Raw genomic sequence first — 27,875 nt, forward strand, 5'->3', positions numbered from 1 at the left:
GAGAGCAGCATGTATGCACCACGCACAGTTTTTGGTTGGCTGTGACCATTTAACTGAACAAGGAGTCATCTGCCTTAATCATTACTATTAAATTTATTATTCATTAACCATGTAAATTATTTAAATCTAAAACGATGGATCTTGGAAGCCAGCGTAAGACATTGGCTGCTTTCACTTTCTGATAGCGAGCAAGACCCTGTCCTCTGGTACTGCCAGCCTGGACTCCTAAACAACAAGTCAGACCTGGTCCTGAACTGCTTTAAACATAACATTTTAATAGGTATGTCATTCCCTTCATTTTATCAGGCCTTTATGGTTGACTACTTCATTTTTTCTCCCTCAACCAGACAGCTAAAACTTTGCTTAAGAGCAAAATCTGAGGTTCTCATGGAATACCAGGACTTCAAGAGTCAGATCTTATAAAAATCCTTTCAATACTACAACGTATTCAATAAGTCACTAACCTTGGCCAATACTCATAGTTCATGTTTGCCAGATGCAATAACTGTTCCTGTTTCTCTTTCAAACACTAACTAGCTACTGCATGTGAGGAAAGTTTGGGCTGAGGACGGCACGGTACTTCACCTGAGCCCCAGGTAACTCCCCTTGAGCCCACAGGAGCTCTTTGGTAGAACAGAAAGTTCATCCCAAGCCTTCCAAGTCATAGTGGGGTGCCCAAACCATAGCAAGATCATCTTCTGCATTTGCTTGCAAGAGGGACACCTCTTAACCTCTGCACTTCCACTACCACCATTTGAACAAGAGCTCAGCAGGCACCTTTAAAGTTGTATATATGATTGTTAAAATAAAGAGGATTAGGAGAAACGACCGCTATTACAAATCCAATCTCCTGCATTCTCCTAATCATCCCTTTGAGTCACTCCTGGGAGAAAGGCGGCTTCCTGAGCCCTTTCAAGCATCCTGCACTGCTACTTGGTAACTAAATCTCAGGAAAAAACACTCTGAAGAAACCCAGTTCCTATTGAGATTTGTTTTCAAAGGGATTTTAATGGCAATTAGGTAGAAGACACTTGGAAAACTGTATCACATGCAGTCACAGCGATCCGCTACCTAACCTAGAGAGAAGGGCTGAAGGTCTAAGAACTAGGGACAGAGTTACTGAAGAGATTCTGTTAAAGGCAGGTGTGCCAATTAAAGTACAAACTAGCTGGGGGAGAAAGTAGTATTGCTGTAGAAGGGGAAAAAAAAAAATCCCTTCTTTTGGTCAGATTATGAGCTGTTTGTTAAAAGCTTTCTGTCCAAAACTCTGGCCAGAGTGTTTTCATGACAATGATATCTTAAAAAATACTAAACACCAGACAACAACTATAATTAAGGAAAAAAAAATTCTGAACTATAATGCTCAGATTCGAACTCCTCAAAAGTTCTGGGGTTTTGGTTCCCTTGGACCTCACTCCTATAGAACTGATATACTTGAATTTTTTTTCTTTACTTTTTCACCCTCCTTTTTTAGATAGGATTTTCTGGGAATGCAGTTTCCTATTTTCACAATTCTTTCATAAAGGAAGAAAAAATAAAGAAAAATATCTGAATGTAGAAAATTACTTTTAAAACAAAATCATAATGGAAAGATAGGAATGAACATGTCATTTGAGACTACTTTCTTCAACTTTTACTTAATTCAGAATAGATAATCTATGGGGGGACTGGATATGTCCAACAACTTAATTTTATACTGTTCATAGCCATGTCACTTTTTCAAGTTATTAGTAGATAACCCCAAGATACATATTACATGGCCTGCCAAAACTTTTTTCCACCCCGCCCCCTCCCCCCCGCTTGGTGAGGAATTGTTTCCCCTAAATAAGTCAGCTTTCATTTTGACAGAGTTCCAATTTAATAAGATGAAATTCAATATGTGTATTGTGCATCCCTTTTGTAATTCCTTGTTTATATACCGGGGTACACTTCTGAAAGACTGGTGAACCCATTGGCTTATACTTTAATAAACCTTCTTGGTCATCAAGAAAGGGCTGGATGAAGGATGCAAGAAAACTGAGAATAGGGACTTTTATTGTACAGTGAACTGCTGTGTTAGAAAAGTTAATTGGCAACACAGACAGTGGGATTGAGCGCACCCTGGGCAAGTTTGCCAATGGCACCAACCTGTGTGATGTGGTGAACATGCTGGAGGGAAGGGCTGCCATCCAGAGGGACCCTGACAGGCTTGAGAGGTGGACCTGTGCCAGCCTCCTGAAGTTCAGCAAGGCCAAGTGTAAGGTCCTGCACGTGGGTCAGGGCAACCCAAAGCACAAATACAGGCTGGGTGGAGAACAGCCCTGAGGAGTACTTGGAGATGTTGGTTGATGAGAAGCTCAACGTGACCTGGCAATGTGCACTTGCATCTTAGAAAGTAAAAATTGCTTAACAGGAGCTAGAAGTGAAGCACCACACATGAACGTACATCAGACACTCATGAGGGAAGGGAGTGGGTTCTTCAGGCTGCAAAGACTAATTTAATCAAGATGGAAACTTCTCTTTGGGGCAAGAGGCACTGAGGGAGCAGGAGGGCCAGGGCCACCTCGTCACCATGTTGTTTCACTCAGGAGACAGGGAGAGGCCAAATGAAGCCGCTGCCTCAGCCATGGTGCTGCAGCTCATCCTCTCAGAGACCGAGCAGGGGGCGCAGGCAGGGCTCAGCCTTGGGACCAGAGGATGAGTAGCTGGATCAGGAAGGAGGCACGTGGACACTGATGGAAGACCCATGGCTGCCCCTCATCCAAAGAGGACAACAGTCAGGGGCAGACAAGCTGGTTATTACTGCAAGCAGACAATCAAGGCAGGGAGGATAAATGTATGCCTCTCACCAGGAAAAACTCCCTTAGAGACAGATGGAGGCAAACCTGTCATCCACACCTTTGAACAGAACTGCTGCGGGGGCTGCTGGCCACCCCCGGCCCCATGGCCACCCCCTGCCCCCCAGTGCACTGAGGACAGGCAGGAGCCCATCTCTTGGCCCTGCCTCGTGTTCCTCTAGGGAGCGGGGAGTTTTAAAGGCTGGCAGGGGTTCAAGGCTTGGCCTTCGTCTTGGCCGAAAACCACAGTACCTCCCAGGAGCCATACAGAGTGTCCACATGTCACCACCCCCCCGTACCCACCTCCCAGGGTGCGGGTGCAAATGGGCCCCTGACCTGGCTGGGCCAAGCTGGGCCCTCTGGTGACAAGGGTCTGCAGAAGGGCTATCCATGTCCAGCTAACATCCCCCTGAGAGTGACCTCCCACCATTTCCCCTTCTCCCTCCAGCCCTTCCTCATCTTCAGAAGCCAGCACTCCAGCTCAAGCAAGCTGCTGCACCTCAGCTTCACACTTCTCCTGCCTCCGTTTGTGCCTCACAAGAGCAAAACATTTCCTTTTTGTTCCAGCAAGATGATACAACAACCCCACAAAACTCAATAGCGTGAAATTCAGAATGCAGGAATGGTGGCATTCTGACAAAGTAAAAAGCCAGTTAAGTATTTTAACCATAAAGAAGTGGTTGAATCAAATTTACTACCATTATTTCATGTAAAGAAAAATGAATATGAACATCATTACAAAAGGCCTAGACCTGAGAAGAAGTGTAGTGGTACCTGAACTTTATTCTTCTGTAACACGTGAGCATTTAATAGTGCTTTCCTTTTTCAGAGGACACTTGTTGTTCCCTACTTGTAGGTAAACTTTTTGATGAGCAATTTCGTTGCATGATAACATGGCCATAAAATAACCACAATGCTGAGAAGCCGAGCTGTCAGGCCAAAAGTAATCAAAAAGTTAATTTCTTTATAAATAAAACAAAGGTGCATAATGACAGAGCAACAGTCATGTGGGTTATCAAAAAAAAAATCAAATGCTGTGGGGTGTTTTGCTATCCTCTAAGGTAGTGTGTACTTCACAAGCAATTAGATGCATTTCAATGTAAGTAAGAAATATTGTGTTGAAACTTACCCCTTAGTTATATCAGTCTCAATCCAGCAAGAGAGAATTTCAGCCTTTCCCTTCTCCACAATGTTTAGGAACATAGCCTAAAACTCCATAAAACAGCCACAACGTTACAAACAACAGTGGTCTCCCAAGAATAACATGACAAAGTGCTTCTAGACATTTCACTGGACCATCAAGTCTTCTGCAAGTTCAAGTGTTACATTAGGTGGCATGGAGAAATTTGTAATATTTGAAAGACTATGGACAGGCCTAAATTTAGGATCCTGTTCCCATAAAAAAGGGTAAAGTGCTTGTTAATTTAATTGTACAGGATGTGACTGAAATTACTGGACATTGTATTTTTGTCTCAAAGTTAGTATTCACATAGTTGCCTTTTTTTTCTTTCATGTTTCATCACAAGGGGTTGTTTGTTTGTTTTTTATTTTATCTTCAGTTAGGTCTCACTTTCACCTTCTCACAAAATACTGAGCCATCACAGATACTTTCCCCCCTGCCACCACACACAGGATTGTTTGGATGAGACAGCGGTTGCTCTACATTCTCTTGCCACAGACCAAACTCCACCTTCAATTTCTAAGTCACATTCCAAAAGAAAATTCCTACTCAAACATCAGTGACATGCAACGGCCCCATATCCCTTTTTTCTTACTTGTCTTCTGTGGTAGTTCTGTAGCACTGCCAGCACCAGAGTGATGTTTTAAACAGTGAAAATCATGTTCCCATTTTCTTTGAGTATTCTCTCATTTCCTTCGGACTACAAAACTAATGCAGGTAGGTTGCCTGGACTGCCAACAGGATTTTCCCCCTTCCAACAACATGAAGGTCTTTATTGTTCATTAAATGCCATTTTGCAAATACTGGCCAATGGTATTCCCATAGCATTGATGTTAGAAGCCTGTAGGATTCTGCAGATTATGTAAAAAAAAAAAAAAAATCAAACAAAAAACCCACCTCCTGAATTTTTGTACTTCACTTGTACTTCACCACTCCATCCTGTAAAGTCTATTGATTTAATAAAACAGGCTACCTAAAATTATTTATTGTTTTTAATCACAGTGAGGTATGCCAGTAGGAATAGCCATTTTCACTGCAAGTTCTCTAGGCAGAGAACTCCTAATTCATTGTCTGCCTAAGGAGCTCTCTGAGGAGGAGATTTTTACTTCTTCATCTTGTTTGCTCTGTTAGTTGATTGGCACGTATCTCTGTATATAACTATATCTACAACACTATGTTATAATAGCAAGGAAAACAAAATTATTACTTCTGCCTGACATTTCATCAGCAGTACTTGGGAAATATTGTCCCTGAAAAACACAGAACAGGGGGTTACAATTAACACTAAGAAGTGTTAATTAGACAGAGCTGGAATGACTTATTGTAAAGGAGAGGGTATTTTACTTTTCCACGTCTCACAACAGTGTAGCTTCCTGAGTGAAGTCAGGGGCTCTGCTCATGTAGCTCAAAGTGAGGAAATATATAGCCCCTTGTTGCTATACTTTATCATTGAACAAGTACTTATTAGCAAGCATATTCTTTGGCATATGTTTAGCATATATTCAGGAAATAGGGTCTCTCTTGCCATTGTTAGAGCTCTGCTCTAAACTCTGAGGAATTTGACACATTTTAATGAATGAAGGCAGTGTCCAGGAGAGCTTTCCTGCAACAGAGATTGCACACTTAATTAGGACCCTTATTAAAAGTAAACACTCAAGTAGTACAGAAGTCTGCAACTCAAGCCTCATGTGTCTCATACTGAAACTGGAGACAGTCAATACTAGCAGTCACTTTTAAAAAAATATAAATTGTTATGAGTAGCTCAAGGTCACACAGTGTTGGTAAATCAGCAGCAGAATTTAGTACACAAACAAAGTCTTCTGAGACCCATGTGCAGTTCTCACTACAAAAACCTCACAGCTTCCCTAATTTACAAGGTCCCAGTGTTCCTTTGCAACAGCAATATCTCATTCTTATTCCATAAGAATAATCCAGTGAAAGTTAAACAAACCAGCCTGCAAAGATAAGGAGTAATCGTACCTTTCAAAAGGCTTGATATACAAAATTAAGATGCTTTAAGTGTACCACAGTCAGTTGAAGCATCAGCTATACCTATTTCAAGAATCATTTCATTTTCAGATTAGTCTTGGAACAAATCAGGAGCTCACACCCACTGAGCACCAGCAGCACGTTCCTGCCACAGGAGACACATGGTGCTGTTCATGCTGCTTCAAGACAACACTCTGTGCTTGGGTTTGTGAAGAAACAAAGGTGGTTCTCACCCAAGTAAGTCCAGAATCTACATGTGTAATGCCTGGGAGACCCAGTTACACCAGAAATTAAACTGAGAGAAGACACCAAGTCATTGTGATTTGTGGCAAAATAAAACCCAGTTACCACCAATCGGGATGATTTACATCACCAATCAGGATGATGTACACTAAAAGTATTTTCATTGTTATTGTTGCTCATGAAGCTTTCAAAAGCTCTAAGAAAAATAGCCACAACTTGTTTGCAAAAATAACAAGCAATATTCAGAACCAAAGAACAAGAGAGCCAAAAAAAAGTCATCTGTAAGCAACATTTTTAAAAAAATAAAGACAGAAAAACAACAGTAGTCCAGGGGGTTAAAATTGCAAATATTCCAAATTTATGATCTGAGGATCTGCCTAAAAAAAAAAAGTGCTGTTAAAGATAAATATTCATATAGACTTCATTTCTGCTATAACAAAGTTAATCCTTGGATTGTTGGAGCATGAGTTTCAATTAAGGTCAGAGAAAAAAAATAAATGATACCATAAACACCTGCAAAACAATAGAGACAGTCAACAAAGATGGCTCTGTGCAAAACATTTACTGAAAATCACCAACAGGATCTCTTTTGCTGTTGCAGTTTGGATGCCAGATGGCTGGAGAGAGTTCCAGCAGGCAATTTCTTAATGAGAGCGCCTCTTCCCAATATCGCCAACATCCATCAGATGCAGTGCCCACCCTGCTGAGGCATCCAAGGAAACCAGACATTTTACCAATGACTTCACTAGATCAGTCTTAGCTTTTTGCAGCTTATGAAACACCATTTGCTGTTGTTCAGTTCAGCCCATCTAATCAGGACTAACTTTGCTTTGACATTTCAGTGATGAGGAATAAAATAACAGAGGTGATGAGGCTCCTAGGACACCCCTAGCTCCCCAGCTAGCCCTGCTTTTAAGAGCACACTGACTCCCTCACCACAGACTTCTAGCTTAGTAAAGCCAAGCACACTATTTTACCAGCCCTGCTCTACAGTTGGAAACAATCCCGCTAGCTAAGCTTGTTAAAATCACACAGGTTTCACACTCTTTCCAGGTTGAAGATGTACGTATCCTTACAAGCCAAGATAAAGCAAGTTCTTCCTTTGGTGTTCAAGGTACTAAACACCAACAAAAAAAAAAAATGAATAACTGAGCTCTCTCCCAGGAAGGAAATTAGGAAGCCAGAATGAAAGCAGCACAGGATCCCAGTGGGGTAGTTAATATACAATCCAGTCTGGCATCAGAATCCGTGGGCACATTCATGTAACACTTGGGAAATACCTCAATAATGGTGAAACATATTGTAACGCCTTTGCCAGCTTCTCCCAGTGTCTGCCATGGGTGTGGGGTACATCCTGAATATTTTGATACCACTACACTCCCAGCAAATTAGAGCTGGGCTAATTCATTTGTCTGTCATACTTTGTGCAACAGATTATGCCTGTAAGACACATGACTGGTGAATTTTCCCCAAAATACAGCAGAGTCATACTAAGACTTACGTTCTAAGATATTTTCCAATGGATCTGGAAAAATAAATTAAACTAGTGTTTTGAGATCCTTTCCATCCATTGAACAGGAAGAAGGCTATAATATAATATTTGTAGAGAAGAAATCCTGAGAACGCCTCTCTAATCCTCACTGGTCAAGGTGAAGCTTTCATGAAGAAAGGTACAGATTTTAGGGAGGGGCTGGGGCCATGGTTTGCTTGCCAAATCTACTGGAGCATTTTCCCATCCTTGGCCCCATTGCGTTAGGCTTGTTTTCTCTGTGTCAAAGTAAAGTTTCATAATGTGGATAAAAAGAATGATTAGAGAAATTAAACGTAATTCATCATTCTAAGCAGGAAAAAGCCAGGCATCTTGTAACTTCATTCTAGTATACTTGACTGAGCACTCCAATTTTATCCCGTCCTCTGTGTGCTGGATGATGTGCCATTTATCCCATCGAACAGGTCCTTATTTAGATTCTCATAACTAGGATAAGCTCTCTGACTCTCCCCTTACACAGCAAAGGCTCTTTAAATTATAATCTCCACTATTTGCCCCATTCATTTGGCTGTAAATACAGCTAACCTTTCAAGTAGGAGATTTAGAAAACTGAGGAAATCCATAGGTTCTACCCAAAGTAAACCATGGGCTTCCCCAGGCTGTGGGAGGAAATCGATATCCTATATCCCGCTGACAAGAAAGTGAGGTAACATTTTGATACCTTTGTTCCTTACAAAGCTGTTTCATCAGTAAGTCCCTGCTGCACAAATTCGAGCTCATTCTGTCTTCTCATGCTGCCATTGCTTCTCTTGGTTAGAGGCTCACAGATCCAGCTCCCTTTAGCAGGGGTCATACCCTCCTCACTCCCCTGACTCCAGGTCCCGTTGACCTTTAAGCCCTTTTCTGGATCTGCTGAATGGTTTATAGGGGCCCTGCTCCTGTCTTGTTGAATCTCTGTGAACCTCTCCTGTATTCTGGCCCAGGGACAGTACCCCATTTCACTTCCAAACATCTGATTTTAGCAACAACCTCAGCATTTTAAGGCCAGACAGTCTTGTTAAATCTCTCTGTAAACATAAACCTCAAGCAGATCTTTTTAAAAGCCTTTGTAATTCATGCTTTCCATCTGCCTGTCAGACCACACGAAAAGATCCACTCTGTGTTTCTGGTTTCCTTACCATTTCCCTCTTCCTCTGCCAGAGGCCTGCCCTGCTGCCACAAACCTGCTCAAATTTGCACAGATTCTGCCCATCTATTATATTTGCCCGGTTAACTGGTCAACTAATTTCTGAAGATATGCATAGCAGATTCGTAATTATTGATGGGCAACAAATACATTTTTAATGTATTTCTCAGTCTTTTTCTAAAATTCATCTATACTTTTGCCCAGTCATTTTTAAATCCATTCATGTTTTGGGGAAGGAAAAAAAAAAAAAAAAGAGAAAAAAGAAAAAAAACCCCACCTAACTACACAGAAGCAACCTTTAGCATAATTATTACAAGCTTTACAACACATAAGATCCAAAACAAGAAAGGAGAGAATGTAAGACAGAAAAAAAAAACACCTCCAGATCCACACTAGCTACAAATATACACACACTGAGAACATGCAAAAGGATCCATCCTTACTCCCCTCCCCCCCGCCCAATCTGCGTTCCAGAGTTTAGGCAAAGCTTCTGTGTGAAGTAAGGAATCAGAATGTATCCCACGTATCACCATCCCTCAGAGAAAACTAATCCATAAATCAGTATATGACAACATTTTGCTTTTCCAGACCACTAAAACAGGGTTGTCAGGAAGCAATGTTTTCCCCCCCCCGTAGCTTAGAGTTTGCAAGGAGTTAAGATAAAATCTCAGATAAGACTTCAGCTCCCACATACAGGTAAATCCAATACTGCACAAAACAACATTCCAAACAGAATTATCCCCCAGGCAGGTGTCTCATCGTGCCCTTGTCCATATCTGCCAAATTCACACCTGGGGTAAAGATGAACATGAGTTTACTCGAGCATTTGGATAAAGCAGGCCTCAGACTTCATTATGGTTAGAAATGGTTAGCAAGTGGTCTTTTGCAGTTAAGACTATTAGTAATATCTTCTTGTCTTTAAGCATTTTCATCTCTCTTGATATACTTGCCTCCACAGGAACAATCAATGAGTCACTGTAAAAACATCCATCACCATTTACACTGATGACCACTTGCTCAGTCTGTATTATGAACACACATGTAATTGAATCTCCTGACCTCTGTACAGCACCCAGTGTTACTACAGCTGAAATTAAGACTTTCTCCCAGTTTCCTTGAAAATCTAAGTCCTGACACACAGTATTTCCTTACTCAGCCTGTGCAGAGTATGATCAACTCTTAAAGTTTCCCTTGGGAAAGGCAAATTATGATAAGCTTTTAATACAGCCCAAGGAACTGCCTTACACTTTTCATGAATATGGCTATCCTTCAAGTCAATGTCCAGCAAGTAACACAACGTTTTCATTACACTCTTGTAATACAGGCACCGAGGTCTTATTTTAGTGGTTCCCAAGTATTTCCACAGCCTTTACTACTGCATTTGAGTTCTCCATCAGCTCTTGTGACCCAGAGACCACATTAGCCCCTTGCCTTGCTCTTCTGTGCTGGAATTCACTCCTTCCCTCCATTCTCCCTCCACCTTCAGCAGTTGACTTTCTTAAAAACCTACCTTCTCCAGCCATAGCACCTTGCCCACGCGTTAGTCAACGTGTGTCAACTAATTCCCCCACCTTTTAACCTCTTCCCACCCCTGGCCACGTCCCTCGCATTAACACCACCTCCCCCGCATCAGCACCACACCCACCTTTCCCGCCGCCCACAGTAATTTCCACCAAATCCAGCCACCAGCCGCACGATTTAACGGTGAATTCAAGGCCACGGCGGGTTGCTCAGCTCCCAGGGTACCGGTAGCAGGTCTCATCCTCCACACCGGCTCCCTGGGTCAGGAGCATCTCCTCCACGGATCACTAGATTCCCTGATAACATAGAAACGAGGGGGAACTGGCTGAAAGGGGCGGTTTAATATATTAAAACCACTGAAAAAATTATTTTCTTTTTTTTTCTTTTTCTTTTTTTTTTTTTCCCCTAAAAAGCTCGTTATGGAGATGAAATGCAAAACATCACTGTGCAGTTCCAGCTTTTTTCGTGTTTTCTATTTCTGGTTTTCGAACTTACGCCCAACAGCGTGTTTTCGTCTTTTTTTTTTCCTAATAAAATGGTAGAGAAAAATAAAGAGGAAACTGTAAGGGAACAGTACAAGGTCAAAAATCATTTTTGCAACAGAGTTTTAGTTTTTCTGTTGAAACCGGGATAAAACGGGGAGATGGAAATCGAAATGAACTTTCCAGCCCCTCAACTGATGCTAAAAGCAGCCGAAAACAGTAAAACAGCCCGTTCCGCTGCCCTCGTAACTATTTGTACTCCGCTCGGTTCCATCTGTTGAGCTCCAAAAGTGCCGAAGGCGGCGGGAGCGGGTTGCGGGTTCCCGGGCGGGGGCTGCCCGCAGCCGGGCTTCGCCGGCTCGTCCTGTGGAGCTGCTCCTCCTCGTTTTTTCCACCTGCTTAATCACATTTAAATATATTAAATACTTTCCTATTGTCGTTCCGGCATAGAAGTAATTGCTGCAGTTGCCATGGGGACGTTATGACAACACAGAGGGGGTGCCCGCATGATTAGAGGAGGCAGAGGTGTCCCCTCGTCTGGAGGACGTGGGAAGTTTCTGTGCCTGACACAAGTGCCCTGGGAACGCCTGGCCCGGCGCTGCGCTCCCACCGTGAAACCATCTCGGGGGATACGTGGGCTCACACCCGCCGCTGGGGACAACCGAGATGTCCGGGAGCGGGGGCGAGGGGAGGGCAGTGGGGCGGGTAAAAGCCGCTGTCACCCCAGCGATGCCCCCGCGGGCCCGGCAGCAGCTGTGTTTGCCCAGCGCCGGCACAAAGGCCGCCCCGCCCCGGTGAGGGGCACCCAGGGCCATCCCGCCCCGTCCCATCCCGGGTGAAAGGCCCGTCCCTTCTCTCCTTCCCTACGCGGGACTGTTTCCAGGCCGTGAACCGGAGCATCAAGTCCCGGGACAGCCGCGGCGACGGAGCCTGCGGGAGAGCCGGGGCGGGGATCGGGACTCGCTCCTCGGCCTCCACCAAAACAAGCCAAGGCTGCCCGCCCTGGGGACCGGCTGCCCGGGGGACAGCGTGGAAGTGGCACCGCCACCCTGCCCACCCGCCGGTCTCCACCCCGGGCTGTAGGGGCCCCGGCAGGCAGCGGGGCGCTCGTCGGGGCTGCCGCGGAGCAAAAGGCAGGGCCGGAGCCGGACGAGAGACGGACTCGCTCCGAACCTTCTTCATCCCCAGGGCCTCGGCAGCAAGTCGGGTTTACGGGGGGCGCATTGAGGGCGGAGGGGCTGGGAGAGAGGCGGCTCTGGGAAAGAGTGGGAGAGTAGCGGAGCCTTCCCCCCTCGGACTTAAAACAACCAGCCTGTAAAAGCGACACCCCCCGCCTCTTTCCCGGCCTTGCTCAGCCCGGTGGGTGCGGCGGTCAGTCCCAGTCCCGGTCCCGGCCCGGAGCCACTGCCCCCCGCTCCGGCACGGCCGGCCGGGCCCCACAGCGAGCAGGGCACCGAAAGGTTCCTTTTAGGTGAAGGAATGTCACCTCGCTACTAGATGGTTAGTCTAATTTGATCTTTATTATGCTGTGGATTAGGGCTGATTCATATTAAACACTCGTGCAGTTAATATAACTCCGGAACGTGTCCCACCGTATGTACCGCAGCCGCCGTTACAGCCCCGCCGCTTCCTGCGACCCGCGGATTCAGATTTAGTTAACAGGGAAGTTTGCTGGCGCTCGCCCGCGGCCCCTCTACTTTACAAATAATTTATACTCTGTTCCGCGGATTTTTATTCAAGTGACAGCGTTTTATTTTACTCTAAAAGGGACCTGAATATTTTATGTTCTGCCAGAGGCTTCTGTATATGAACCTCCCCGAGGCAGCTTCAAACCTAAGGGATTTTTTTTTTTTAAATCTACGGGAATTACCTCAATAGGGACAATGTATCAGGTTCTCTTAGCCCTTCTTCCTACTCCCCCCGATTTAACAGCCTAAACTATCCATATGAAGGTTAATCGTCGTGATCCCCATTGTCGCTTGTATAAATCCAAGCTCAAGCCAGCCTCCAAGACACGGCAACAATTCTGATAAATTGTCCTGCTCGGCTAACTACACAAGAATGGCTTTCATAATTAAAAGGGGAGCTGAGTTAAATCAACAGTTCTTAAGCCCTTCTCAACAGGGCTAGAATGGGAGAAATGTGGCGACCTGATTTCTTTAAGTAGCAGTTCTTTGTAGCCCATTCATAATCCCAGATATGGAAACCCATCCCGCACGAAGTCAGCTGCCAAACCGGGGGAAAAAAAAAAAGTTTATTCAGATGCCCAAAGTCCATCTTTTTTTTCCAGTCTAACATAACCCTGGCACTTTATAACCAAACAGACAACTCCGTTTCCAATTAAAGTGGAATTAGGAAACTCAATCAAATTAGCTCACTATTAAAGCCCTTCTTTATTAAACCGTTTTATTGTAGTAATATTAAGTTTCACCCGCTCTTGGAACACGAGACTTTAAAAAGTTTTCCTTGTGATATTGATTTGGCTGCTCCCAGGATGGATCAGGGTCAAAAGTATTTACCTGGGTGTAATCTGTAATATTTATTTACTTTAAAAAAAAAAATCTTAAAATTGTATCCAGTTTGATCAATTGCGCGAGGGAAGGAAGAATTCCGTTTTGCTTGCTACCGTCCTTTGATTTTACCCCGGGGCTTCCTTCAGTAGCTACGGCGGGACGCGTCCCCTCCCAGAGCCACCAGTATATGAACTGGTTGGTAGGAGCCGCGCTGTCAGCTCCGAGCCAATGTTTACATAGTTATATTTGAAGTGAGAAAGTAAACAGTCCAGCTGTGCCACGGAGCGGTTCGGTGGGATTAGGTTTCCATGCCAACCAACTTTAGGAGCTTTTACAGTCTTAATTCAACCATGCACTGAACTTGTTCTTTGTGAGTAATAGTTTTCCTGGGCCAAGAACTCCCAGGACTGATCAGAAAGTCGCGCTCCGGACTGCGGAAGGATCGGATCTCTGGGTGGAAGGAGCACGCAATAAATACATAAATAAATAAGTAGAGGGAGGAACGGCTTTCTTATTTTTCGGTCTTGAAGAACAGTCAGACATCACTGAGAAAAGAAAAAAAAAAGAAAGCGCGTACGCCCCGCACTGAACTTGTGGTCTCTTAACTCATTCCGGCCTGTCGCACAAACACGTTTTTACGTTCTCAAAACACGACAGTCATTATTATATATCTCTTCGCTTATCTTGACATAGAAACAATCAAAAAGCACATTCGAATTTCAGATACGAGGGAAAAGTACCTCTCCGTTGCTACACAACCCCCGGTCGGAAAGGCGTGCATTTGCTTTAACGGTGCTTTTTTTCTCTGCGATAATGCCAGATTTCCTGAATACAACAAAAATCGGCAAGATATTGAAGGAAAAAAAACCCCACGGATTAAAATTACACCTCTCATTTTTTTTTTCCTGGCATAAATAATAAAAAGAACAGAACCAGAAATAAACGTGTTTGATAATTTCGGCTGATAACGAAATTGCTCTGGTTTGTACACCTCCTTTTTATTTATAAATTTTCCGAAGAATATCTGTTTTGACCATGATAAAAATGTAGCAAATATGTTTGTACTAATTGCATAAACTCCTTTAAATATTGACTGTACTTGTCAAATGAATTTCCCAGAACACACTTCCACTGTCTCATAAAATACCACTTGCCATTTATAAGACCGATTTTTTTTTAATAGAAAATAACATTTATTTCTATGAAATGGAAACACAGAATTACCTGTTAGAAACAGCAAGAAGTTTGCTACATCGGAACAAGAAAGCAATTTTCTTGCAGATCACAAATGAAGGAGCCTTATTAAACCATCATGCACCATTGGCGCCAGGGTCCTATGGACAGTTACAAATATATCTACTTTCCAATGTTATATACAGATCGTAACATTTCTTGGGGTGGGAAGGAAAAGGCTTTCAATTTGACAATATGTTTAATCTATACGCCTGGTAAGTATTACAATGAGCTGCCTAACCTTTAGCTTAACGTTAATACCAAGTTCACCTACAAGTTACATTAATAACTTAGATTTCCATTTTATAACATTATACACTTGCTAGTATACATATATATATGTATGTGTGTGGGAAAGAGCGTGTGTGTGTGCGTACACACCCCACGACGCACCGAGGATATCCATGCTTATGGCCATAAGCAACAAAGAGTGATTCATGTCTGGACAATGAAAGTGCACCTTTATCACCGTTTTAATACACCTACGCCTGTCCGCACCAGGCTCTGCACGCAATCATGGCCTGTACGGGGAAGAGGGGAGAGAAAGCCACCGGCGTCCGTCCACCCGTGCCTACCTAGCTACCTCTACAGAGACGAGCTTTAGGAAGCCGCCCCCGCTATTGCTTCTCGGGGGTGTTGTTGACCATGGGCCCATAGAGCCCGCCGGAGTACACCTGCTCCTTGTGCACGGCGGAGCGGTCCCGCATGAGGTCGCTGAAGGCGTAGTCCACGGGGGGCCGGAACCCGAGGGTGGGCATCAGCCCGGCCGTGGAGTAGGGGGTCATGAAGGCCAGTCCCCGGCTGTGCGCCGAGTAGGCGAGGCGCAGGGGGTTGAGTCCCAGGTGGGTGCCCAGCGGGTAGGCGCCGGCCTCGGCCCCGAAGTGCGTGGCGTTGGGCTGCAGGGGGGAGAAGGCGGAGCGGCTGCCCAGCGTGCCGATGGCGGGGGCCATGGCGCCGGCTATCAAGGGCCGGTGGTGGGCGGCGGCGGGGGTGGGCGGAAGGCCTTGCAAGGCGCCGTCCCGGGCCCAGCCCTCCTCGGGGCCCTTCTCCGGGCCGCGGTTGTTGAGGATCTGCTCGATGGCCTGTACCACGTCCCCGCCGCAGCCCTGCAGCACCAGCTCCAGCACGCTGCGCTTGTGCGCCGGGAAGACGCGCGTCAGGATGTCGATGGGAGTCCGCTGCCGGCCACCGGCCGAGGGCGACGGGTCCTGCTCGTCCTTGTCCGCCTCCGAGCCCGAGTCCGAGCCCAGCGGGCTGATGGAGCCCGGGCTCTCCTCCCCCTCCTTCGGGCCCTTGGAGACGGGCGAGCTCAGGAAGGACTCGCCGTCCCCGTTCTCCGAGCCCGAGCCGTGGCGAGCTTCTGGGGAGGAGGTGCCGGGCACGGACTCGCCGTCCGGGGACAGGGGCTTCCCGCCCGCCTGCTGCGGGGTGACGGCGCGGCTGGGCAGCAGCGTCTTGGGAAACAGCTCGAACTTCTGCATCTTGGACTCTGCGGGGCGGGGAAGGGAGAAGGAGAGAGACCATCAGTGCGGCTGCCCCAGGCGAGCCCCGCTTGTCAGCGGGGCCACCCGCCCGATGCGCCCGCAGGTCCGCGCCGGCCCCCCCGCCCCTTCTCCCCCCATCTCCGTCCCCGGGCTCCCCCCGAGCGCGCACAGCGCGGCCTTACCTGAGGTGCCGCCGCCTCCCTCGCCGCCGCCCCCGGCGCAGACGGACCCGAAGACCTCGTACGCGGGCCGGGGCGGGATGATGCCGTTGGCGGCCGCCAGTGCCAGCCCCTCGGCGGTGCCGTAGAGCAGTTGCAGCTCCCGGGCCTCGTTCTCCTCCTGCGCCTGCTGCCGGCGCAGCGCCACCTGTGCCGCCATGACGCGCTGGCGCTCGGCGATGAGGGTGCACTTGGCGCACATGCAGTCCTTCCAGCGGCAGTACCGCTTGTGGCCCTTCAGCGCCGACACCACCCCGTGGTTGCGGCAGCGGGCGCACTTGGGCGTCCGCGGGTACTTCTCGGCCGCCCGCAGCAGCAGCGGTGGCGCCCGCAGGAGGCTCCCGGCTACGCTCACCGGCAGCGTGGCCGCCGCTGCAGCCGCCGCCGCCGCCACCGAGCTGGGGGGCACCGGGGGGGGCGCGGCGGGCACGCTGGGCAGCTCCGACCGCAACTCCATCTTGCCAAGCGCGCCCCGAAAGAGCGACCCCCCTTCCTGGCCTCCCCCAAAGCAAACCGGGGCGGGGGAGCCCCCTCTGCGCACCCGGACAAGCTCCCGGCGCTTTCAGCCGCGATCACGGGTGGGGGGCACACGGGGCCCCGGGAGCGGGCATGCAAAGCCAAGCGCCTGTCCCTCCGCCTCGCTCCCCGCCCCTGACCACCTGCGCACGGCTCCGGAGTGGGGTTCAAGCCGGGAGCCTTTCTGCGCCCTCCTCCCCTCCGCTCCCGTAAAGTGAATCTAAGACAAGAAAACCCAAGAAAACTCAGGTCTCTCTCGCCTCCTCGCTCCCCGTGCGGATCTGGCAGCGCAGCACCAAGTCCATCGCGCCGGGCTCGAACCCGTGCTCTCCCGGCCGCTCCCCACGGCGCCCCGCTGGAAACCCGAGCGGTTCCCTAAGCTCAGCTCCCCCCTTCCCCCTGTGACTACAACCAGAGATTAAAAGCGTCCCTTCAAAGAGCAATCCGGCACCTTCAACAACAGGATCCCACGCGGAGGCTAAAATCCAAGAGAGAATTTAAAAATTAAAAATAAAAAAAATTTAAAAAAAAAAAATCACCCCGTCTCCTGAGCAGCAGCAGCGCAGCCGGGCCGGGGGAGCCGGGGGGGGAGCCGGGGTGGGAGCGGGCCGCACGGACGGCAGCACGGACGGCAGGGCCGGAGCGGGCAGGGCCGGAGCGGGCAGGGCCCGGGAGACGCCGCCGCCCCGCGTCGCCCGGCGCGTGCGGCCGGAGCTGCAGGCAGAGCGCGCTGCCCGCCGCGCCGCGCGCCGCCACTCGCGCTATTGTTGCGCCCCGCGTTGCCATTAGGCAACATTTGACAACAATGTGGCGCCTGCTATTGGCCAGGGGCGGGAAGCGCCGCTCTGATTGGCCGCCCCGGCGGCTGCCCGCGCGCGCGCGCGCTCGCCGCGCCCGCGGAGGGTCCTGGGGGGAGCGCGGTGTCCGCGCGTGTGCGTGGGGTCCTGATCCGTGTGCGTGTGTGCGTGCAAAACCTGACCGACTGCTCGCTGCCTGAGAGTCTGGCTTGGTTTCCCTCTTGGTTTTGTTGTTGTTTTGTTTGTTAATCCAGTGGAAACGGCATTTACCTTGCTGCCTGGTTTTGGTTCGTGTGATTTTTGTTTTGGTTTGGTTTTTTTCTCTGGGTGTCACTTGTCAAAAGGGTGGGGGAAAATATACTATGGAAGGTGACAATTCAATTTATGGTCTCCCACTCTCCCCTCGGAGATGTTGTTTTGTAATAGTAGGTAACGATGCCTCTCTCCTTCCATTTTCCTTCCTCCCTTCCCCAATTCCTCTCTTCCTTTCTCCTCCTCCTCTCTCCTCTCTCTCTCACTCCACAGCTGCAGGTGAATTTTACCAGCGCTGCCGCAGCAGAAGCCCGAGGTGAGTGCGATTTTCCGCATGTCTTTGCGCTGTACCCGGGGACAGCCCTGCCCGCCCTTCGCTCCCGGCCAGTGAAGTTCGTTCTTTCTCCCGCCAGCTGTTTGCGTGACTACATGTTCAACAGGCGCGTTCCGCGCGGGGACAAGAAACCCGAGGGGCTGATTTTTGAGGAGGAGGCTGTCTGGCTCGTAACTGTATATTAACCCCGAAGCTTTTGTTTTAGCATTAACCCCCCGGGTTTGACGTCACGTTCGCGGGTGATGGGGAGGAGGTAGCGCTTCGGCAGCTTGGCTGGGAAATAACGCCGTCTCCTTTCCCCAGGGCTCTCCCCGTTTCCCACGAGGCATCTCCATCCTCCTCCCCGCTTTTTAAAGTTCTTTATTACACGTGTCCGTAACTCTCCGTAACGGGAACCATCGCTAAGAGCATCCCTCTGGCCGCCTCAGCATCCCCACGCTGCGGGACCTTCCCCCGCCGCCTCCCCGCGTGGGCTGCTCCCGGGCGAGCTGCCGTTCCCCGCGGCACTCGGACCCCCGCGCCGGGAGGAGAGGAAGCCCCGTTTTGTTCGGGACGTGCCCGCCGCTCCCTGCGCGGCCCGGGCAGCGCGCACGGCCGCGGTGTCCCGCGGAACGGCCGCAGGACGAGCGGCGCTCGCTGATGCTCCGCCGTCCCTTCCCTTTTATCACATTTCTGTGGTTGCGAGAAGCACGATTGCAGAGTCCTCCAACTTCTCAGCATTTTTAATACACATACATCCTTCTTCCCCTCTTTTTATTTCCACCCCCCCCCCCCCCCCGAAATGAAAGCCTTCCCACACGACTTTCTGTGTGTGCAGCTGCCAGCCACTTCTCGTGATTTAGGTGTTATAACACCTTTATTTAATACAGCCGCGAAGTCAAAATATCCGACTTAATTTTATTCGCAATCAGAAATTTTATTCTCTGGGGGGAATTACTCAAACCATCTGATTTAATTTGGAATTCCTAGACCTCGATCAGAATGAATGAGAAACATATAAAATATTGTTTTACGTTGGCTTACCATGGATAAAATGTTCTCCCTTCTTCCTGGCAGTTTTGTTTGGGTTTGTGGTGGGGGTTTTTTTCTGCAAATACCTTTCCCTTTTCCCCCCGAGGCAGCCTCCCATTATCAACAACACAGGACATGGGTTACGCTGATTTACCCGGTTCCCTTTTCTTTCAGCTTTGATTTAAATTAAAGGGCTGGGTTATCCTTTCCGTTTACAAAGGATTTAAACGGTATATTTCAGAAACAGATGTGTCCAAAAATATATAATATTGAAAAAAACCAAAACCAAAACCAAAATATTAACCACCCAGTGAAATTGCAAACGGTGGTGTAGAGGTTTGAACACATAATGTGTAGCATCTCTATCCCAACATGTTTCACACAGTTTCCGCAGACTCATGCAGCACGTCCCCCAGTGACTGTATTGCCAGAGTCAGGACACGATGTCCTAGCGCTGTGCACATCAACACCCAGTGCCTGTTTCTGATGTTTATCCCGAGACAGCACTACCAACACCCCCTCATCCAAAACACTCAACCGTATATCGCTTTTTAAATATTACGCTCAGTATCAATACAACATCGAAATAGCCGGGTTTTGTTCAAAAAACGTTTATTGCAGGAAAATGCGACGCAGCCTCAGGATTCAGCAAGTACTGAGGACATTTGTCTCAAGTTCTCCTGATATACTCCGAGCATTAAACGGTTTCCCATCCTCTGACTCTCTCCCACCACCCCCGCAAGGGCCGCGGCAGCCCCTGCTGAGCGCCCGGAGGTTTCGGGGGCTGAGGCGAAGCCGCCGCTCCCGGGGAAGCTCCGCTACCGCCGTGGTCACTCCCGACCCGGGGCCGAGGCCGCTCCGGACTCGTCACGCTCCTCCGCAAACCCCGGGCTTTCCTCTTTCCAGCTCTGGTCGCTGAAGGGAGCACTTTCAAACGCGATCCAACTAATTGTTGTTGTTGTTGTTTTCTTCCGAAGCGCCTACAGAAAAGGAGAGCCTCGGAGTCCGGAGTCTTACTGTTCACTGGTTTGATATATTAATAATAATAATAATAATAATAATAATAATTTATTCCTTCTCACTTTCCTTTGGAAACTTTCGCTGTGAGCCTCGACAAAGAGTGCGCGCATTTCGCAGATTTTAATCAAGCAAAACACAACGGGGCTGTGAGTTAGCCCGGACCAGCAAAGCCGCGGCCAGGGCTGCGCATGGGGTAAGGGCTTTTTCCAGCTTCGTCCCGGCCTGGCAGAGCCCTCTGTGTGTAAGAGTATGTACGAGAGGCAGTGGAGGGGTTGCCGTTGCTGCACCGTCCTTCTTCCTCCCTTCTCTCCTACTGCAATTAATTTCTGTTTGACAGGCACAATAAAATCTTCGTTTACATCTCTCTTCTTGTGTCTTTCTTGGAGGAGGGGACGTTTGTTTTAGGCACCCACAGAGCAGCCGTGCTCCCGCTGCACGGGACGCCGCGAGGTTACGAGGAAAGAGAAATTAATTCCTCCAAACCCAGCGAAATGCAACTTTAAAGCCCCCGAGACTTGCCTCGCTCCCAGCTTGGCTCTGGGAGATCCTTCCACCACCGCCAAAGCCAGCAGAAGAGCAGAGGCGTGGACCCAGCTCCTTGCATCCCCCCGTCGGGGCTCGGCGGGCCCCGGAGGAGCAGCCCAGGTTTGGCACAGGGAGCCCGGAGCGAGCGGGTCCCCCCGCGGCCAGAGCCGTGCCCGAGCCGAGCTCAGGCGGCCGCTGGCCCCGCGGAGCCCCCGGGCCGGTGGGAGGACAGAGCCAGGAATTACGGGGCACAGCGCGGTCCCCGCTTTGGGCAGCCTGCGCCCTCCAGGTGCGTGAAAAGCGGCGTCACTTCGTTACAGGAACGAAAAGAAACGCCGCGTTTCGTTGCGTGGTGCCCCTGTTGCTGCTTCATTATCCCCGGTGTGTGTTTGACTCTGGCAGCTTCCAGAAACGCATGGAGTCGGCGCCCGAGACTCAATGCTCACATCTGGGTCAGCTCGATAAAACGCGACACGGTTTGTTGGGTTTTGTTGTGTTTTTTTTTTTTTTTCTTTAGGGAGACATGATCTTCCCGGTGTTTATTTCTCTCCTCACTCCCATTGATTCGCCTAAAGGCTTCCTGTGCATCGCTGCTCCCCTGCAAAAGTTTGAGAAGGCTGCATGCAACGGTGCCGCTCCATCTTCCCCCAATTACAGTAGTAAAATCTTAATTAAAAAGAGCCCATCTATTGGCTGCCATGTAGGGGAAGGCAGACACGCACGCCCGGAGGCAGCGCAGCGCCCGGAAGCATCCCAGAGAAATATAGTTCTTGATTAGTGTATTTTCATCTCGTTCTTAGCGGAAGACAGTTTGTAAGTACCTGCTAATGTTAGTGCTCTTTAAGGTTTCAATTGTTCTAGGGGGTTTGCCATTGACTTTTTCATTATTTACCTACTGAATCAAAGTAAGCAAATGCCATCTGTTTCCCTGCTGCTATCATCTTCACTTTTAATTATCCGCCCAGCAGCCTAATAGAGATGATATTAAACTAAATCTTTTTGACATTAAAAGTAATTATCCCCAAACCAATATTACAATAATGAAAATTACCCTCCCCCCCACCAAGAAAAAGGCACATTCCTCCCAGTCCAGGCAACCTCTTCAGATCCCGGAGCGGGGAAAGGTAGACGGAGCTCCCGTTAGCCCGGACTTCTCAAGTATTTGAAACATTATTAACTCGATTTCCCGGCTCCCAGTGGGGGAGGAAAAAGAGACAAGGGAGAGAGATTTGTGGAAGGAAATTAGGGAAAATCGGGGCTCCACATATACCTGCGTGGGCTCCTCTCCGCCCCGCAGCCCAGCGGCTGCACCGCAGGGACCGGCACCTTGGGGGCCATGGGGGGGGAGCGGGGCTGCCTGACCCACCGGGGCAACCGCCGGGCCGGGCACAGGTCCCAGCACCGGGATTTTAGGAAACAGCGTGTCATAAATACACACACATGCAGCCTCTCGAAGCGCTTTGCACCATCCAACGACACCGGCCGCGTGTAACGCATCGGCGTTGAGGGGACGGTTCATTATAGAGACGTTAGGACCGGGTTCGTAATTGAGGGGAGGACGGCGGGTCCTCTAACAGATGGTCGCTCACCGAATTACCTCTACGGAGTCATTTCACTTAGACTCAAACTTCTCCGCCATTTCTCCTCCGACTCGCTTTAATATGAGCCGGAGCCGCGTCCCCCATTTCCTTTAATACGTGCTAAACTGAGCTAATTTTAATTGCATGTTTCAACTTTGCTAATTAAATAGAGTGGTCTAATTAAAAGTGACTAGGGAACAGTTTTAATTCAACCCTCTACTTTTTTAACAATCCATTATGCAACAAATCCAGGGTAAGCCCTCCCTTTAAAAAAGCTACAGATGATTGAGTTTTTACACCTTTTTACACGCTCACAATGGGGAGACTTGACCCAACATATGTAGTGGCGGGGCTGGGCCCCCCCGGCTCCCCGGTGGGGCATTGGAAACGGGCTGTGCCGCTGCTGCTGCCCTGCCTGAGCGCTGCTGGACCCGGGTGCCTCCCGGGGCCTCCCCGCTGGAAGTGCTGAGACTATTAGCCCAGCAGAGGTTAGAGTAGCACATCCACGAGACAGCAGCCCAGGATTTGGGAAAATCGGGCTCTTTACACGCCTCATCTCTTCACCAAGTGCTCATTAGGTTGTTAACCTCTGGTTCACATGAAAGGGCCATGTGATGAATCCCCTCCTGAACAAATGGGCGCATCCCCCTTCAGGCACCGAACAAAGCCCTTAAAATAACTGCACAAGAAAGCCTTTAGTTGTTACTCTAAAATTTCTTTTCTCTGAGAGCTTGTGCCCATCCGTACACACGCACACAGACACAGAAAGAGGGAAAAAAAAAAAAGCGCACATACATACACAAAAATCCCCCCCACCCCGTGCGCTGGAGCTAAAAATTAAAAATCCGGGTTCCATCCCACGGTCCCTGGCGCTGGCTGATGTCCCCCGGGTTTGGCTGGGACTTCCCAAGGGAAGGGAAAGAAATCTTAATCGCTTTAGCGGAGCAGGCGGGGGGAGGCAGCCTCTCCCTAAGGATGGGGAAAGCCAGGGGCCCCCAGCCGGGGGGCAGCCCCTCTGCGCGGGGGGGGCCGCCGGGGTGCCCACGCCGATCCTCCCGCGCTGCTCTCCCCTTCTCCCACCCGCCCCCGAGAGGCAAGTTGAGCGGATTCAGAGACGAGGAGGAGGCCGTGGGCAGGAATTTCCCTTTCCCGCAGGGATCGCCCAGCGCGGGCCGGGAGGAGCCCGGGGCCGCCCTGCGCTCCCCGGCCGCACGGCGGGACGGCCCGGAGCGGTTGCCCCGCTCCCCGGGAGCGGGAAGGGCGGCGGAGCCGATCGTTTCCTTAACCACGGATCGTCTCCGTAACCAAACCCGCTCACCTTCGAAGGCGATGCTGCCGCGCACCCACTCCCCTGTACGGGCAGCTTATTGCTAATTGAGGGATGGCCGGGAGCAGAGCCCGGCTCCCGCTTTCTCACAGCTCTTGTACGGATTTTAGGCTCTTTAAGACCCTTTCTCTCTCCCTCCCTCTCCCTTTTTATTTCCCAGCCCCTCGGGCATGGATTAAAGTGACAGACAATTTTCCCTTCGCACCTTATTGATGGTTAAATGCACTTTGAGATAATGCGCGGCGGGCGGCGGGAGGGGGGCGCGGGGGTTTGGGAAGCGCTGCGAACCCCCGCGGGACGCTGGAGCGGGCCCGGGCAGGCGGGGGGCGCGCAGGGCAGGGGCTGCCCCTGTCCCCTCCTCTCCCCATCACCTCGCAGGTGGCTGCGGGGCAGCGGAGGCTCTGCTGGGAGCCAGCGTGACAGCGGCGCCTTCCGTGGCACAGGAAAACACGCGTGTGCCGCAGCGTCTCTCGTAGCCGTGGGCCTGCGGCGCGGAAACACTCGGGCACACGCAGGTAAAGGGAAGGCAGCGGTTCAGAGCCAGAATGACTCCGGAAAGCTCCGCTCTGCTAATTTACTATAGGGCGCTCCGAGAGGTTCATTAAAAAGGCTCTTGTCAGCTCCTTAACGATCCGAGAGCTTTTTAATTATATTTTATATTCCCCTACCCGTCTCCTAACTTCAAACACATGGTAAAAAGGATTTGCTGTTTTGTTTCAGGTAAAACCTAATAATTAAGATTCAGACCCCGTCCCATGCATCTGCTTCGCCTTTGCCAAATGAATTGAAGGGAGAGAGAAAAGCGATTTCATTGAGATCACAGATGGGGTGCAGGTTTTTGGAAGAAATTTGAGAAACACCATTGTCCCGAATCAAAACTCTATGTCTTGCCCCACAAAGGGGGCTGCTTTAAGCCCCTCAACTTCTATGGGGCTTGTTTTTTAAACTTTAAGTGTTCCGCACAATAAGCTGCCACCAAAATGTCACAACCACTCTGATTCCAAGTGTGTCTCGCTGCAAAGGGTGCGGAAAAATGAAGGGAGCGAAGGGAAGGAGTGTAATTAAAAACCCTCGAGTTCCCTCATGCCTGCTGGGGCAGAGCGGCCCGATCGGGGCGGGGGCGGCCGGGAGGTGCCCCCGCCCGTGGCAGCGGGACCGGCACCCCCAGGTGCGGGGCAGGTCCCCCCCCGTGCGGCTCCGCATCTGCCCGGCCCAGCTCCGCACATCGGAGCGCTTCCATATTTTCGGGGCTAAATTGTTTCATTAGCCGAAAGCAGAAGATTAAGCCTTTTATTTTTATTCATGATCATGACAGCCCCAGTCGGATTTTCCAGAGGATTCCCCCCCTCCATGTTTGTTGCCCTAGGAGCTCAGGAGCTTAACAATCCTGCCGGAATGTGATAGATAAATACAACTTACCTCGTTAAAGAGACATATTGAGAGTGTTTGCGGAGGGCAGGGAGAAGAGAACCCTTCATCAAAAACCACACGCACTAAAGGGAAAAAAATCCTTGTATTCTTTTTACGGTTAACATACCCTATTTAATGGGGCCCTTACGCAAACACAGACTTCTCTTAAGTTAATGACGGACCATCCTCAATGTACCGCGGCACGGTTCAGCCCCGTCCCCGTGCCGCGCCGGGTGCCATCAGCCCCGCGGGACCGGGCAGCGCTGGGACAATGCCAGGGCTTTCGACTCCATGTACTGTGTTTTTTGTTTTTTGTTTTTTTTTTTCCTCCGGTAATGCCCAAATTTTTCGTGTGCGCCCCTGCGCCCAGCGCAGGACTGAGCGTCTCCGCCCGCACCCGTGGGGAAAGGCACACGCCGCCGTCAAACGAATTGCAACGAGCGGCCTCGCTCCCGCTCAGTTTTTTCTCCCGCCTTTTAACCCGATTTAAAACATTTTTTTAATTTTTATGGCTGGGGAGAACGGCACTTTCCCCCGCGGCCGTGCGGGCAGAGCCGGTCCGGCGTGCGCAGCCAGCTCCGCGCTCACAGCGCAACCGGGGCGGCCGCGGAGGATGCGCGGCGGGCGGGCAGGAAAGCGGGAGCCCGGGGAGCGGCTCCGCACCGCTGCCCCGCTGCGCGCTCCCCCGGGCGGCCCCGGTACCGGTGCTCGGCTTCACCCTGCGCCCCGCGGCTGGTCACTGCTCCGCCCGGGCCAGCGGGGATAACGCTGCCGCCCGCCGCCTCGGTGCCCGGTGGGGATTTTCCGCCGACGGCTTCTCCCCAGCACGGGAGAGACTGAGGGGCGGCTGCTGGGCGCGGGCGGCTCCCCGAGGGGCTGGGAGGCGTCTTCTCTCTCCACCCTTTTCTTTCGCGCCGACGTTTTCACGGGGGAGCTCGCCGGCCCCGAGGTGCGAAGGCGCGGTTCGCCACGACCCCTCCGGCTCCTCGCCTGGCGCTGCGGCTCCAGCCCGGCCTGTGCCGGGGGGTGGCGGGGGTGTCCCGCTCCCCACGGGGCAAATCCCTCGGTGGGGCGGGCAGGGCAGGCGGTGACGGGGTCCGGCTGCGGGACACCGGGCGGGCCGCTGCCGTTTCCCACCGCAGCGCCGGGGGCGCGGGCCGACAAACTGCCGGCCCTGGTCGCTGACAGAGGAGCCAGCGGCTTTTCTCCCTCCCCTGTCAGGGTGTCTCTCGGTGTGTGGCCCGGCAAGTTGCGAACGCCCCGGTGGGGCAGCGAGGCCAAGGGGCCTTTGGCTCCCGCAGGCGCGGCCCCTCGGCCGCTGCTCCTCAGCTGCCGCCCGCACCCGGCGCTTCCACGTAACCCCCGGTGGAGCGGCCAGGAAACTTGGTATCAAGCCCCAAAAACACGGAGGAGAAAAAGTCCTGACTTGGTGGTGAAGCACACGCGTGGTGGTGGGGCTTTGGGAGATGCGATGGTGAAGGTGCCATGGCAAGGGACAGGGGCTGCTGGCCATGGGCATGAATCTGCCATCGGCCACCGGGGCGGAGCTGAGGGAGGGCCAGGCGGCTGCTTTCCGAACATCTGGAGAGAAAGGTGGTGTTAGAAAGGAGAAGACAGAGAATGGTTAATTCTCGGGTACAAGCCATTAAGCACTCGGTACTACCAAACGGTTACTCAAAACAGTTGAATTTATGAGGCACAACAAGTTATCATCACAGGGTGAGGGGGGAAACGTGAGGTTGAATAACTCGTGCAAGCTTTTTTTCCTTTATCTTCTTTTGGCTGAAGAACCGTCGTGCTTTTTCCTCCCAGCTCTGGAGATTTTCATTACCTCAGGCAGGACAAACTGGTTGCCAAGAAATCGTCTACCAAAAGGACTCCTCCATCTTTTTTTGGTGGTTTGCGCTGCAGTGGAGACTTTCTTCCCCTGAGATAGCACGCCAAGAATTCATCATTGATTTTGAGACTAATATTACAGTGGGTCTGTGTTTAAATATATTTTCTCATGTAATTCCAAGTCTGGATAATACTTTCGTGTAAGAACAGGGCCTCTTTTTCATTATTAATAACATTCTTTTCCTCTGTAAAATAGTTCATTTCCTCTCTAGTGAGGAGGAGGCAATATTATTCTGTGGTGCTTAGGCAATGATACAGACTAGAACGTTGTACAGAGAGTATAAAGTCTTTAGCCTCATTCTGTGCTTAAAAATCATACGAACCTTACACACTTTATTAATAATTATTAGTCCTTTTTCCTAGTGGTGCATAAATAACCTGAAAATCCATTTTCCGTTTGAGATAAGTGGATCGCCTGCAATCAAAAATATCTGTGATTATGGTAACGGAAAGATTTTTTTTTTTTTAAGTCCACATTACACTTTGAGGGGAATAAATTCCACTTTCTCTTGGAAGATAAATTCCTTGCTATAAGATTATAATAGGCAAGTAATTATAAAAATTATTAATTTTTATAATGTTTTTAAAATAATGAGAATAATAATTTATTGGAAGGAGGATTCCGTTAGTAGCCGGAATTTCAAATAGAAAGATCAAACCTAAGTTAATATTTCTGTAACAACACTTTATTCTTTGACAGCCTTTTTGGCACTATAATTTCCATTCTTTCATAGTACTCTGCTTTGGCTGCTCTTCATTTATGAGCTTGATTCTTATCCTGCTGTGACCACCCCCTTTTCACCAACCCAGTGGTGGAGAACTGCCATAAAGTGAGTTTAATTGGTCTCCTAAG

At 49.9% G+C, this 27,875-nt stretch overlaps 1 protein-coding gene across 1 annotated transcript; it reads right to left on the reverse strand.

Annotated features, from left to right (window-relative positions):
* Positions 1-15,269: 15,269 nt before the first annotated feature.
* On the reverse strand, positions 15,270-16,811 carry DMRTA2 (DMRT like family A2). Its single transcript, XM_065657451.1, has 2 exons — positions 16,319-16,811; positions 15,270-16,141 (listed from the first exon to the last, which is right to left on the reverse strand). The coding sequence occupies exons 1-2, from the start codon at positions 16,809-16,811 to the stop codon at positions 15,270-15,272; spliced, it is 1,365 nt and encodes a 454-aa protein (XP_065513523.1).
* Between the last annotated feature and the right edge of the window lie 11,064 nt (positions 16,812-27,875).

Source organism: Caloenas nicobarica, chromosome Z (genome assembly GCF_036013445.1).
Source record: "Caloenas nicobarica isolate bCalNic1 chromosome Z, bCalNic1.hap1, whole genome shotgun sequence".
Classification (NCBI taxonomy): Eukaryota; Metazoa; Chordata; class Aves; order Columbiformes; family Columbidae; genus Caloenas; species Caloenas nicobarica.